The sequence below is a fragment of the Osmerus eperlanus genome, chromosome 5 (assembly GCF_963692335.1).
Source record: "Osmerus eperlanus chromosome 5, fOsmEpe2.1, whole genome shotgun sequence".
Taxonomy (NCBI): Eukaryota; Metazoa; Chordata; class Actinopteri; order Osmeriformes; family Osmeridae; genus Osmerus; species Osmerus eperlanus.
Window position 1 is genome coordinate 20,903,322 of NC_085022.1, and position 14,602 is coordinate 20,917,923.

The 14,602-nt window shown below is 52.0% G+C and overlaps 1 protein-coding gene across 1 annotated transcript in view; it reads right to left on the bottom strand.

The window, feature by feature from the left end:
• LOC134021554 (neural-cadherin-like) overlaps nt 1-14,602 on the bottom strand; it is a 44,238-nt gene that overhangs the window by 15,920 nt on the left and 13,716 nt on the right. Inside the window, exons 13-21 of the mRNA XM_062462510.1 lie at nt 14,363-14,490; nt 13,065-13,251; nt 10,617-10,760; nt 8,825-9,108; nt 6,840-8,448; nt 5,884-5,977; nt 4,476-4,660; nt 3,201-3,430; nt 1,706-1,983 (exon numbers count right to left, since the gene is read on the bottom strand). Of these exons, the coding sequence (XP_062318494.1) occupies nt 1,706-1,983; nt 3,201-3,430; nt 4,476-4,660; nt 5,884-5,977; nt 6,840-8,448; nt 8,825-9,108; nt 10,617-10,760; nt 13,065-13,251; nt 14,363-14,490 (3,139 nt within the window). The remainder of the gene's footprint in view (nt 1-1,705; nt 1,984-3,200; nt 3,431-4,475; nt 4,661-5,883; nt 5,978-6,839; nt 8,449-8,824; nt 9,109-10,616; nt 10,761-13,064; nt 13,252-14,362; nt 14,491-14,602) is intronic.

The following is a 14,602-nucleotide window of genomic DNA, read 5'->3' on the forward strand; positions in this document are numbered from 1 at the left end:
ACGGTCTGAGGTAGAGCACAGTTACCTCACAGTCTGAGGTAGAGCAGAGTTACCTCACGGTCTGAGGTAGAGCAGAGTTACCTCACGGTCTGAGGTAGAGCACGGTTACCTCACAGTCTGAGGTAGAGCACGGTTACCTCACAGTCTGAGGTAGAGCAGAGTTACCTCACGGTCTGAGGTAGAGCACAGTTACCTCACAGTCTGAGGTAGAGCAGAGTTACCTCACGGTCTGAGGTAGAGCACAGTTACCTCACGGTCTGAGGTAGAGCAGAGTTACCTCACGGTCTGAGGTAGAGCAGAGTTACCTCACGGTCTGAGGTAGAGCACGGTTACCTCACAGTCTGAGGTAGAGCACGGTTACCTCACAGTCTGAGGTAGAGCACGGTTACCTCACAGTCTGAGGTAGAGCAGAGTTACCTCACGGTCTGAGGTAGAGCACAGTTACCTCACAGTCTGAGGTAGAGCAGAGTTACCTCACATTCTGAGGTAGAGCAGAGTTACCTCACAGTCTGAGGTAGGGTACAGTTACCTCACATTCTGAGGTAGAGCAGAGTTACCTCACAGTCTGAGGTAGAGCACAGCAGGAAGTCCACACTTGGAAGAACCCAATACATTTTAAAGTTTGAGAAAATAGTGTTATTGATGTTGATCCATTGGCAGGTCAATTGCTTCCTCCTTCACCGGTCCTGAAGGGCTTGGTTTCGGTGCTGACATTACCAACACAAAGAACCCCACAGCTTTATTGGTCTCAAGGCTGCAGCAAGTTGTCCTGTGGATCAGGCTGTGCTGCAGTGCGTCATTTACCAACTTAACATGTTAGTGTAAATGGAATTAACCGGATTTTTCGAAAGTTGTTAGCATGCAGTAGGAGGGTATTTTCTGTAATCCACTGCCCTATATTTCTTTAATCCAACCATTAATCCTTCTTATAAAATTAGCTCTACACAATGTCTCAGCGGGTGGGGGGAGACAGGTTGCTGGATCATGTACTGTATGTACAAAGCTCTATTGATTTCTCAGAAGATGTCATTCAAGGTTGTAGTCTATATTATTAGTCTGCGGGTAGAAGGATGACCATGGCCTCATGGTTGCCAGGGTTCACGACCACTGAGGTACCTCTGAGGGGATGACATGGGAAGGTTAAATATCGCCTCAAATTCTTACAGAATCTCCATGTAATCATCCGATCCAACTTTTCAACAGTGTTCTGACCTCACCCAACACGGAGAGCATCTGGCTCCCACACGGTGACCTGTGACCCCTTGAAGACCCAACACGGAGAGCAACATCTGACTCCCACACGGTGACCCCTTGGAAGACCCTGCTATTTACAGACTGATGGAATGTATTTGATATTTATTGAAAACGGTGTAAAAAAGTCCAGTCCAAGGGGTAACCTGAGATGAGGTTATCGTTCACCGTGTCTGTCTGCTAGCTGGAACGTGGTTATCGTTCACCGTGTCTGTCTGCTAGCTGGAACGTGGTGATATTGCTCGGTGAAGCTTATATGCCGACCAACAAAACCCTGCCAGAGCGAAGCCCTTCTGGACCGTGATCTGATGCTGCTCATTCCATACGCACCATTTCTCCATCACACCGGACGAAAGCGTCGGCTAAGCGAATCAAATGTCAATGTTGGATCAGGCAAGGGAGTTGATCGGGTCGGTTCTGGGGAGGGGCTCGTGTTGCTGTGGCAACCGCTCACCTGTAGCCACTCAGCGCGTCGAGGCAGGTCCCCCCGTTGAGGCAGGGGCCGGAGGGGTAGGAGGAGCAGGCGTGGTGGCTCCGCCCCCTGGCAGAGCAGCCGCACACGGCTGAGGGGGTGATGGTTACGGACACCAGGGCTGCACTGCCGGCGTCCACCAGGGTGGGGTCATCGCTGACGCTCAGATGGGTGGAGCAGCCTCCCTTGGCACGGCAGTCCGTGTTGACACATTCATCCACCCGTACCTGGGACACATTCACACGCAGCATGGCCTGCAGCTGGGGAGAGGGAGGGAGAGAGGAGGGGGGGGAGAGGAGGGGTGGGAGAGAGGAGGGGGGGAGAGAGGAGGGTTGGGAGAGAGGAGGGGTGGGAGAGAGGAGGGGGGGGAGAGAGGAGGGTTGGGAGAGAGGAGGGGTGGGAGAGAGGAGGGGGGGAAGAGAGGAGGGTTGGGAGAGAGGAGGGTTGGGAGAGAGGAGGGGGGGGAGAGAGGAGGGGGGGGAGAGAGGAGGGGTGGGAGAGAGGAGGGGGGGAGAGAGGAGGGGTGGGAGAGAGGAGGGGGGGGAGAGAGGAGGGTTGGGAGAGAGGAGGGGTGGGAGAGAGGAGGGGGGGGAGAGGAGGAGTGGGAGAGAGGAAGGGTGGGAGAGAGGAGGGGGGGAGAGAGGAGGAGTGGGAGAGAGGAGGGGTGGGAGAGAAGGGGACAAGGAGGGAAGAGTCAGAGAGTGGGAAAAAAAGGGAAGGAGAGGGAGGGAGGGAGGGAGGGAGAGCAAGATGAAAGTAGTGTGTGAGTATTGGCAAATTGAGGATAGAATTGAGAGAAAAGGGAGTCAGGTGGCTGAGCAGTGAGGGAGCAGTGAGGGAGTTGGGCTTGTAATCAGAAGGTCGCTGGTTCGATTCCCGGCCGTGTCAAATGACGTTGTGTCCTTGGGCAAGACACTTCACCCTACTTGCCTCGGGGGAATGTCCCTGTACTTACTGTAAGTCGCTCTGGAGCGTCTGCTAAATGACTAAATGTAAATGTAAAAGGTTAAGAAAGATTGCAGAAGAGACATGAAGAGAGGAGAGGAGACATGAAGAGAGGAGAGGAGACATGAGGAGACGAGAGGAGACATGAAGAGAGGAGAGGAGAGGAGACATGAGGAGAGGAGAGGAGACATGAAGAGAGGAGAGGAGACATGAAGAGAGGAGACATGAAGAGAGGAGACGAGAGGAGACATGAAGAGAGGAGAGGAGACATGAAGAGAGGAGACATGAGGAGAGGAGAGGAGACATGAAGAGAGGAGAGGAGACATGAAGACGGCGGAGAAGAGAAAGAGAGGCATACAGGCAGGGACTGAGATATGGTTTGAAAATCTAAATAGAACCGTGAGTGTTCCCCGAGGCGACGGCAGTTATCTCCCCCAGCAAGCTGCAGCGCACACAGTCCAGATGCATTTCTCCTACACAGAAGATACACCAACAACCTGTTCATCTCTCTGTTACACCGGAGACACACTACCTTCTGTTTGTGGGCCGAGAGGTATCCGTGCAACTTCTCAGGACGGAGGTAGACGTCTGTGAACACGGAGAAACGCACGTCCAGCTTCCCTGTGCCCACATCGGTCAGGCTGAAGATGGTCACGCTGCTGGACTTGACCGAAAGCTGAGCGGACAGGAAGTCCCGGAACCGGTCCAGCCGACTGCCCCTCTCGTCAACACCAGGGGTCATGAACTCCCGGGGGGTGATGCCTGCGGCACAGACGGCAGACCCGAGTCAAACACACAGGTTCCATCCAAACCATAAACTTGCACCGATAGGGGCCTTCCGTCTTTGAAAACAAATCACGAACACCTCAAGTATCTCTGCATCTGACCAAGGCAGAGAGTGTAAAAGGCCTGGAGGCAAGATGCAGGAGAGACAAGAGATTCCCTCAGCACAGAGAGAGACCACTGATCATCGACAGCTATGACTAATCACACGCTGCCCAGGCCATCTGCCGTTAGCAGATAACGAGGCAATCGGTCCTCTGGCGTGATTTACGAACTTGTGTCGCTTCAATCACTAACAAGGCTTCTCTCGTTAGCTTCACTGAGATTGTCATTTCTCTTAGTTCAAATTATACCCGTTTCTTTTAATAGCAGACGTGTTGAGTTGCTCCAGGGTAGGACACTGGTGTTAATGAGGTTTAGAGGTTCAGCTATCTTCTCAATGACAGCAGTAGAAAAGGTGGGTCAGGTTGAACCTCTGCACAGTGGCAAGGATCAGTAGGACTTGTTAATGGCCCTGAACTCTGATCACAAAATGGGAATTTAAATGTCAAGGACTAACCAGAGTGTTAAGATCTGACCTTTAGAACACCTATAAGAGATTGTAATAAAACTGAAATTGGATTTCTTGGCAAAAAGAAATGGGAGAGGACCTTCTTCTTCGTATCCATAGGTGTTGGATATCAATGAGACGATCCTTGAATAACAAAGCTACATGAAAGACCAGAAAACAAATCAATGCATTGCAGCTGTGCGCGTGTCTGGACAGGTAGGGTAGGGCTACAACACCAAGTCAGGTGGGTGAGCGGTTAGGGAATCGGGATAGTAATCTGAAGGTTGCCAGTTCGATTCCCAGCTGTGCAAAATGACGTTGTGTCCTTGGGCAAGGCACTTCACCCTACTTGCCTCTGGGAGAATGTCCCTGTACTCACTGTAAGTCGCTATAGATAAGAGCGTCTGCTAAATGACTAAATGTAAATGTACAACACATGATCTTCTGCATCTCCATATCCCACAGCGACTGTACCTCTCAGACGCAGGGAAGCAGAGGATCGGATGGCCAGTTCCTCAAGCTCTCTGACATGAACTTTGACCCCGGAGACCATGTCCGGCCACACGTCATCTGACACCCAGACCTTCAGCCAATAACTGCCAGCGGGAGTGTTGGCTCTCATGGTCAGCTGACCTGTGGTCTTGTTCACAGTGAAATACCTGAGGGAAGGAAGAGAGAGGGGGAGACAGAGTGAGGAAGGAGAGAGAGGGGGAGACAGAGTGAGGAAGGAGAGAGAGGGGGAGACAGAGTGAGGAAGGAGAGAGAGGGGGAGGGAGGTAGGACCAGAGATAGGAGGAGACAAAGAGAGAAAGGAAAGAGAGGGGGAGAGAGGAAAAGAGATAGTAGGAGAGGAGGGAGGTAAAACCAGAGATAGGGGAAGGAGAGAAAGGGGAGATGGGGGAAGACAGAGTGAGACAGAAAGACAGGAGACAAAAAATGGGAGGGAGACAAGACCAGAGTTAGGGGGAGGAGAGAGGGGAGGAGAGAGGGGAGGAGAGAAGGATGACAAGAGATAGGGGGAGAAATTAAGGAAAAAAAGAAAGGGAGGGAGGGAGGGCCCAGAGTGAGAGGAAGACAGAGTGAAAGAGAAAGGCAGGAGAGAGATGAGGAGCGATGGGCATTCACAGGTTGTCGCAGATGACTGAGGGAAGAGAGAAAAGTGAGGAGGGAGACAGGATGAGGTGAGATGAGATGGGGATTAAAAATGAATGAGGAAAGCGAGTAGAGGAAGAGAGAGAGAGATGGATAGAGACACCTATGATGATGAAGATGACAAATGAGAGGAAAACCTGCCGTTTCTCAAAAAAAGTGATAAAATAAGCCCCACTGTTGCTATGTAACCGTTGCTCTGGAATGGCATAATTGATGAAATCAGTGATGGTTATTTCAATGCTGGTCATGGGAACTGGTCAGGGAGTGTGTAATATGCATATTTTGATTGCAGAGTAGATTCTGATTGTGAACCATAGTAAAGCAATCAGTGTTGATTGGCTGTGATTAAATTCCTCCCTCTGCCAATTCCTGTTATTGGCACATGAGCACAGGAGGAGGATAGAGATTGGGTGATGTTGGTGGTTGAATTAGTACCAGCACATGAAAGGTGTCAGGAATGATACCTGAATCATCATATCTGTCATGAAGGATAAATGAACTATAAGAGGATGTAAACAGCATGTAAACAGGATGTAAACAGCATGTAAACAGCATGTAGACAGCATGTAAACAGGATGTAAACAGCATGTAAACAGCATGTAGACAGCATGTAAACAGGATGTAAACAGCATGTAAACAGCATGTAGACAGCATGTAAACAGGATGTAAACAGCATGTAAACAGGATGTAGACAGCATGTAAACAGGATGTAGACAAGGGGACAGTCTACCTGGGCAGGCCTGCCTCCAGAGTGTAGGTCTTGTTGTCCCAGATATCAGGATCAGGGGCAAACACCTTGCCCAGGTCCATGGTGGGCATCCTTCCTGTCCAGGGGATACGCACACACACACACACACACATATGCATAAGCACAGACAGATTTTGTCTGGATGAAAAAGCACTGATAGATACTCTTATCTTTAGCTATGAGTTCTGTTATCTCCTCTTGTGTTGTGTCCCAGCGACTTATTATATCTCCAACTGTGAAGTGCTGCAGTCTGGGAGGAATACAAGCCCTGTTTGTCTCTCTTCCTGCCTCTCTTCCTCTCCCTCCCTCTCAGTTATCTCTTTCTCTCTCTCCCTCTCTCTCCTTCTTTCTCCCTCTCCCTCATCTCTTTCTCTCTCTCCCTTTTTTTTTCCCTCTCCCTCGTCTCTTTCTCTCCCTCTTTCTCCCTCTCCCTTGTCTCTTTCTCTCCCTCTTTATCTCTCTCCCTCCCTCTCTGTAGTTCTCTCCCCCCTCTCTCCCCCTCTCTCTCCCGCCCTCCCTTACTTAGCCCTCTGCACATCAGAGTGAGTGCAGAGAGCTTAGTGGAGGGGCTAGCTAGCTATCTCACTGAGGATTATGTTATTAGGGAGTGCAGGAGAAGAGGCAGGCTCCTGCAGCTGCATAAACAATGGCGGACAGCGTGAGTCACAGTACTCTCAACGAGCGCTGCATGTGTATCAGTGTATGTGTGTGTGTGTGCATGAGTGCGTATGTGTGGGACCGTGCGTGTGGGTGTGTGTGACATTATCGAGTCCTCACACCTAATCTGTGTGTCCTCGAATGTCTTGACCATGTCTGACCCAATCTAACACTCAGGCAGAGTCTCTGGTGGTTGAAACAATTGTGACTTGTTGAGTAGTGAACAGGCCTGCAGGTGTGTTGATAAACACCGCAGAGCCACAACAGGAAAGAGGTCTCACCCCTGCGGCCGTGGACGAACACCTCCTTCTCCCCGCCCAGGTGGGGGTTGTCGTTGCGATCGCCAATCAAAACCGTCAGGGTGTTGGTGACCGTCATTGGTGGACTGCCGCTGTCAATCATGACGATGGGGAGGCGGAGCTTGGTCTGCCTCTCGTGGTCAAAGGCGCGGAGCGCGGTGAGGGTGGCGCTGCCGTTGCCGTGGTCCTGCAGGTGGAAGTCTGGGGGGAGGAGGGGGGGCAGGGAGAGGGAGAAGGGGGGGCCGTGCTCGGGGGTGTCTCTGTCCTTCACGTGCAGCAGAGGGGAGGTGGTGTTCAGCCAGACCAGCTGGGGGACGGGGCTGTTCTCCCAGAGGAGGGGGGCGTAGCCCGTCTCCAGCTCTGGCCCATTGTCGTTGACGTCCAGGAGGCTGACCGTTACCGTGGCGCTGCCACTCAACGGAGGAACCCCCTGGTCCGTTGCCACGACAACCAGCAGGTACCCGGGCAGCGCCTCGCGGTCCAGCGCGCCCGCGACCGTGACGACCCCGTCGCCGTCGACGGAGAACTGGCGCCGAGGGTCGGACTCAGGGGCGATGGAGTAAAGCACCCTCCCGTTCAGGCCCGAGTCCGGGTCAGTGGCCTGGACCTGGCCCACCCTGGCCCCCACAGCCACGTCCTCCGACAGGAGGGTCGGGGGAGGGGGCGAGGACGAGAACACCGGTGCGTTGTCGTTCTCATCCGCCAGCTGGATGATGCAGTGGATGAAGCTGGAGAAGTCTGGGTCCTCCACCTTGACGGTGAGGTTGAAGGTCCGCTGGGCCGGCCTCTCGTAGTCCAGACGCTCCCTCAGCCTCAGCAGGGCTGTGTGCTCCTGCCGCTGGGTCACCATGTAGAAGCTCTGCTCCGGGTCTCCCCCCACCAGGCTGAAGGCCAGCAGGCCGTACAGCCCCGCGTCGCCGTCCACCCCGGGCAGCTCCAGGACCAGGGCGTCCGGCTGGCTGCTCTCAGACACCCGGGCCCCACACCTCTCGTCTCTGAACCGGGGGACGTGGTCGTTCAGGTCGCCGACCGTCACCGTGGCGACGGCCGTTCCGGTCATGCCCCCCCCGTCCCTCGCTTCCACCACCAGACGGTGACTCTCCGCCTCCTCCCGGTCCAGCCCGGCTGACGCCACGGAAACGGTTCCGGTACTGGCGTCGATGGCGAAGAGATCGTCCCCGCGGGTGGTGCGGGCGTTCTCCGCTATTCTGTAGGTGAGGATGGCGTTCTGGCCCACGGCCGTGTCGTCAAGGTCAACCGCCATCATCTCCATGACAACAGTTCCGGGAGGGGAGTTTTCCGGTACGTTGCCATGGCAGTTATCGGGGGCGCAGGGGAAAACGGGGGCGTTGTCATTGATGTCCCACACGTTGATGATGACGTCGGTGAATCCGGTAAGCCCCTCCCCTTCCTCGTCCGTCGCCAGGACGACGAAACGCCACACAGCACGGTCCTCGCGGTCCAGGGTGCGCTGGGCGTACATCTCCCCCGTGATGTCGTTGATGACGAACTGGGACTCCGCCCCCTGGCCATGGAGGGAGTAGCGCACGGCGCCCTGGTCCGCGTCCTTGTCCGGGTCTGTCGCCGTCACCTGAGGCACAGCACACACGTGTTAGTGCGTGTGGGCACACGTGTTAGTGCGTGTGCGTGCACGCACGTGCATCACACTAACACACACACATTTACATTTAGTCATTTAGCAGACGCTCTTATCAAGAGCGACTTACAGTAAGTACAGGGACATTCCCCCCCGAAGCAAGTAGGGTGAAGTGCCTTGCCCAAGGACACAACGTCATTAGGCACGGCCAGGAATCGAACCGGCAACCTTCTGATTAATAGCCCGACTCCCTAACTGCTCAGCCATCTGACCCCCTTATACCTGCACACATACCTGCAGTACAAAGACAGGCAACCCGACACACACATACCTGCAGTACAAAGACAGGTGATCCGACACACACACATACCTGCAGTACAAAGACAGGCGAGCCGTCCAGCTCCTCGGTGACGGAGCCGTAGTACTCGTTGACGGAGAACACGGGCGCCTCGTCGTTCCTGTTGACCACGTTCACCACCACGGCGGCATAGTCCTCCCATCGCCCATCCGACGCCAGCACCAGCAGCCTGTAGCGCTTCTGCTTCTCGTAGTCCAGCGGCTGGGAGATGAAGATGGAGCCCACCTCCGGCTCCATGTCGAACACACCGCCCGTATTCCCAGACGTGATCTGGTAACGCACCTTGGCGTTGGCACCTGGGTGACAGGACACAACACCACAGGGGAGTTTGCTTCCGGAAACATGATACCAGGAACATGCTAGCAGGATCATGCTAGCAGGAACATGCTAGCAGGATCATGCTAGCAGGAACATGCTAGCAGGATCATGCTAGCAGGAACATGTTAGCAGGATCATGCTACCAGGAACATGCTAGCAGGATGAGATGAGAACAGATGAGAACAGAAGGAACTGTGTGCTGCAAGGTGTGACTGAGCAACAAGAGCAAGAAAAAATACATTCCCGCGCTGTGGTGCTGAACCCGATACTTGATGATACTGGAGGGGGAATTACCAGATTCTGGAGCACCAGAAGAGTTTGGAACTTGTTTTTAAGCACCGTACTCTTCATGATATCACTAATGAGACCGTTTGCTCCCTGGTTGGTTGTCCAGTCTTCATCAGGCTCTAATTAAAGGAAGGAGCTGAGCGCAGCAAACAGCCACAGAGCCCTAGATACCCCGGCTCCTCCACGGGACCACTAACTATCTGGCCCTCTGAGGTCACGAGGAGGAGATAAGAACGGCCGTCCAAAGTTCTCAGAAGTGTCACCGTGGAGACGGGAGCAGAGAGCAGGCAATGCAGGAGATAACAGTCTCTCCCCTTCTCAATCTGACTGTGGTGTTAGAGGAGCTACAATCCCATGTAAATACACTCATCGTCGCTGTTAACACCAAGCAGCCAGCCAGAGCTGCTCCCCCACCCCCCCACCCCCCCACCTCCCCCCTCCTCTCTGGGTTCAGATAGGCTTAGAGCAGTCAGGTCCTGTAAGGATGGAGTTTTTAAACAAGACCGATCTGGCTAATCCTCCCAGATAGCCAGCCTCCATGACACGGACTGGGGGCCGCCATCACCCACGCCCCCCCCCCCCCCCCCCTCCCCACCGCCCCCCCAACGCCCCCCCCCTCCCTCACGCTTTAACCCCCTACTTGATTAACATCCCTAAACATGGTGGATGAAAGGATCTCAGGGCGGCTCCGTACAGAAGAACAGCTGCTTTAAAACGCAAATCCCACCCACCTGCTGTGTGTGTGAGTGTTGTCAGTCGTTGTGTAACCATATGTGGTGTGTCTTAGCCGACAATCAAATTGTTGCCTGCTAGTGTTCCACTGTGATCAGCACAGCAGGACATCAAAGCTCGATCCAGAGAGGCCCATTGCCGACTGGTGAGTCACTTTTATATAATTCAACTGTTTCCACACAGCGCCTCAAGAACAGCTCATTTAGGTTGCTAGCTTGGGCTTTTCGGAGAAACTCATTTTGACTGACAACGTTCCCTGGCCTCCCGTCGTACCGAGTAGACAGAGTGGCCAGTTTGGAGTGCAAAAACCTGAAACTTGCCTCAAGTTTTCAAAGCCTTCATGAAATTTTAATCCTCTCGCGAGCTCCCCTGTCTTAACCTCAACTCCCCTAGAACAAGGAGTTTGCACATCTCAGTCGAGGGGAAAGTTTTGGGTGTTTTCCTGCGTCTGCCGTCTCTCGCTTACCTTCATCTTCGTCGTTAGCGCTGACGGTGATGACGGCCAGGCCTACATCTGCATCCTCGTCAACCTCCACCTCGTACAGGCGCTGGGCAAACACCGGCTTGTTGTCGTTCACGTCGCTGATGAACACCCGCACATACGCCGTGTCTGCGGGAAGCGAACACACGGCAGAGAGCTGTGAGGACACGCGCCCAGCACGTCTGTCAACCTCCCCTTGGTCCGTCGTTCTCCGGTCCTCTCTCCATCTGTTCTCATCTCTCTCATCTCCTCGTTTCAGCTGTTGCTCTAGAGTGATACTCCTGGTCGAAAGGAGACACTTAACCCAATGTAATGGGCCACACTTGACATGGAAATGAGAAAAAACATTATTCTCAACGAGGTATTCCAAATTGCATAAATTATTCATTTTGCTGTAGACTGTTGACTGGTTTACCGAGTAACACGCACAGCACACAACCATGGCAGACAAGCCCTGTTCATGAACCCACTTCCTTAGAGGGCACAGATAAAGCATCGTTCCTCAGGGATGATCAAATATTTATAAGTTGACAAGTGTTTACTTCTCTTTCTATGTACTTTCCTCCGGTTTCACTTCACTTCCCTGAAGAAAGGAAACAGTTTTCCTTCTGAAAAGTCTGTGACATCATGAGGGGGAACGAAAAGCTGTGAGGCCCCTCCTCTCCATCTCTCCTCCTCTCTCCCCTCCTCTCCATCTCTCCTCCTCTCTCCATCTCTCCTCCTCTCTCCCCTCCTCTCCACTCTCATCCTTCCTCTCTCCATCTCTCCTCCTCTCTCCCCTCCTCTCCATCTCTCCTCCTCTCTCCATCTCTCCTCCTCTCTCCCCTCCTCTCCACTCTCATCCTTCCTCTCTCCATCTCTCCTCCTCTCTCCCCTCCTCTCCACTCTCATCCTTCTCTCTCCATCTCTCCTCCTCTCTCCCCTCCTCTCCACTCTCATCCTTCCTCTCTCCATCTCTCCTCCTCTCTCCCCTCCTCTCCACTCTCATCCTTCCTCTCTCCATCTCTCCTCCTCTCTCAAATTCTCTTCCTCTTTCCATCTCCCCTCCTCTCTCCACCCCTTCTCTCTCCACCTCTGCTCTCTCCACCCCTCCTCTCCCCACCTCTGCTCTCTCCAACCCTGCTCTCCCACCCCTGCTCTCTCAGTGTTTCTCCTGGGTAAGGCAGACTAAGGCAGAGAGACAGGTAATGTGAGCTGGGGAGCTGATCCCCCCTGCTCAGAGAGATACGAGGCAGGGCCAGGACTCATTGCTAATGCTAAGTATCTCAGACATCCCCAGAGAGAACGCTTTATACTCCAAACCAGCACCCTCTACCCCTAATACCTTCTCCGGAAGCTTCCATAACCCCCCTCTGAATACTAACCCTGTCTTACATCACTTGGAGGACTAAACAGGCTGAAAACTTTCAAGACGTGACACTGAAATAAAACAACAACAACGTGAATTTGAATAATGTTATCTTCCGAATGCACAATGTCACAGACAACAACATTAGTAAAATAAGCCTCCACAAGGCCTCAGGCTGTTTCCAATGGCAGCAGCAAGTCTGGCCACGCTTTCAGGATAAATCAAATTAAGATGCTCTCTTCAAAGTCAGGTTCGGAATGTAACGCCTGTTTTTAAACAGAGCGGGGCGATCCCGCATGGACCTGATCTTACCACAGCCAACCACGGGGCTGAAGAACAGGGTGACATAGCAATGAGACGTTTCTCTCTTATTCAATAGAGAGAGAGAGAGAGAGAGAGAGACAGAGAAAGACAGAGAGAGAGACAGAGAGAGAGGCAGACAGACAGACAGACAGACAGAGAGAGAGAGAGAGAGAGAGAGAGAGAGAGAGAGAGAGAGAGAGAGAGAGAGAGAGAGAGAGAGAGAGAGAGAGAGAGAGAGAGAGAGACAGAGAGAGAGAGAGACAGAGAGAGAGAGAGAGAGAGAGAGAGAGAGAGAGAGAGAGAGAGAGAGAGAGAGAGAGAGAGAGAGAGAGAGAGAGAGAGATTCAGGGGGACAGGAGGCAGCAGCAGTACCAGCTGCACTGCTCAGGGTTGGCTCCATTAAGAACCACACACTATATTATCCAGACACCTGTGATAGGGGGGCAGCCCATTTGCAGGAGGTTTTTGGCTTGTGTATCATGGAAGAGGTTGATAACGGTTGCAAGATGACCTGTAAACGAAGCGTCCATTCATGGCAAACGTGGCTGCTGAGACCATAGCCCATTCAATCTGCGTCACTGTCAGTACAAGTAACAGACACAAATATACATTTATGATGTATTGTAGTATTTCATGCTTCCTCCTTTAAAACTGTGGTCTGCTCTAAGCAGTCATTCCTTGCTAGTCAAACTCAGACTGGAGCGCCAAAAACTATTTAAGGACCGTGGTCAAAACAAGGTGGTCAAGGTGGTGACCGTGGTCAAAACAAGGTGGGTTCAGACCAGAGTTGGGCTGCTTGTTGCGTCCCGGCCGCGCAGACTCCCGGCCATCCTCAGACTGGACCTCCAGGAGGTAGGACCCTCGGGCCTCGCGGTCAAACACGGCCTCCGTGTAGATGGAGCCCAGCTCCGGGTGGATCCGGAACAAGCGGTGATCCCCACTACTGTCACTCAGCAGGGAGTAGGAGATCTGTGGGCCGGAGGACACAGTATACAACAGAGATGGCAAAAGTACACACATCCTCCACTCAAGTACAAGTACAGATACTCATGTTTAAAAAGACTCTAGTCAAAGTTCTGACTACACTTTTTCATTGAAGTTAAGTGAAGAAGTATGGGCTCTGACATATGGACACACACAACTTGTCCCAAAGAAGTTTGTTCTATTTAACCCTTTTTGTTTGCCTTTTTTAACCCTTCTAAAAGGGCTCACGTCATGTCCCCAAAAAGTTTATCGTTTTTTGTAAACTTTTACAAAAATATTTTAAAGCCTTTTTTATACTTTTTTTCACACCTAAAAAAAAAGTTTTGTTCTTTGAAAATGTTAACTTTTTTTTAAAAACACTATGAAACTACCCTTAGAAACTTTGTTTTACACACACATTTTTGAGGGGGCAAAAATGTATACAAAAAAGATTTTAACAAATCTACGTAAGTACAGCAACCCCCTGGTACGACTTCACACTTGGCCAACCATTGTCAACATTTTGGAAGATAACATCAATCATGTGTGCTTCCCAGGGTCATCTCACCCCAGGTGTCAGATCTCACACAAAAGAAATGTGTTTATTTACAGAGAGCTCTCCAGACGAGCTTATATCTTGTTATGGCTCTGGTTCTACGTAGTTAATATCCCCACAGTATGAATCACTCCGTTCAGTAAGTACTCCAAAATAGTCCAGCTATATCAAACAAGGACATTTCTTCCAAAGGAACAAATAAGAACTTATTATTCCTTGAGGGTTTAGGTTGGTTGAGGGGCAGTTCTATGCGCGTATGTGAAGCCCTCTGTGACATAATTTTTTTGACTTTTTCATTATAAGTTTAGACAGGCCGCTAAGAAACTGTCAAGTTAAACAGGATCAAAGAATTCCAATGTACCTCGAAACTGTAACAAAGCAGTAGCCATAATCACATCCTACCAGTACACCTTCCTTAGCATTAGAACCAAAGTGTAGTATTAGACTATAAAGACGACATACTGTAATAGGACTACATACACTGTTGTATTAGTATTGATGGCTTTCATAAAGACTTAACTAGCGCTTGGGTTTCTAACCCCGGGCACAGCTGTCTCGTACCTGTCCGTTGAGCCCCAGGTCCTTGTCATGGGCGGACACCTGCAGCACCAGAGTCCCCACCTGAGCGCCCTCGGTCACCGACGCCTCGTAGATGGAGGAGGTGAAGAAGGGGACGTTGTCATTTACGTCTGAGAAAGGAGGGAAGAGAGGATGGAGATCTGAGGGTGGAGGGACGTGAAGATACGAGAGGCTTAAACCGAGAAATCAAAGAGACTTGAACCCATCACTTTAATCCCTGCT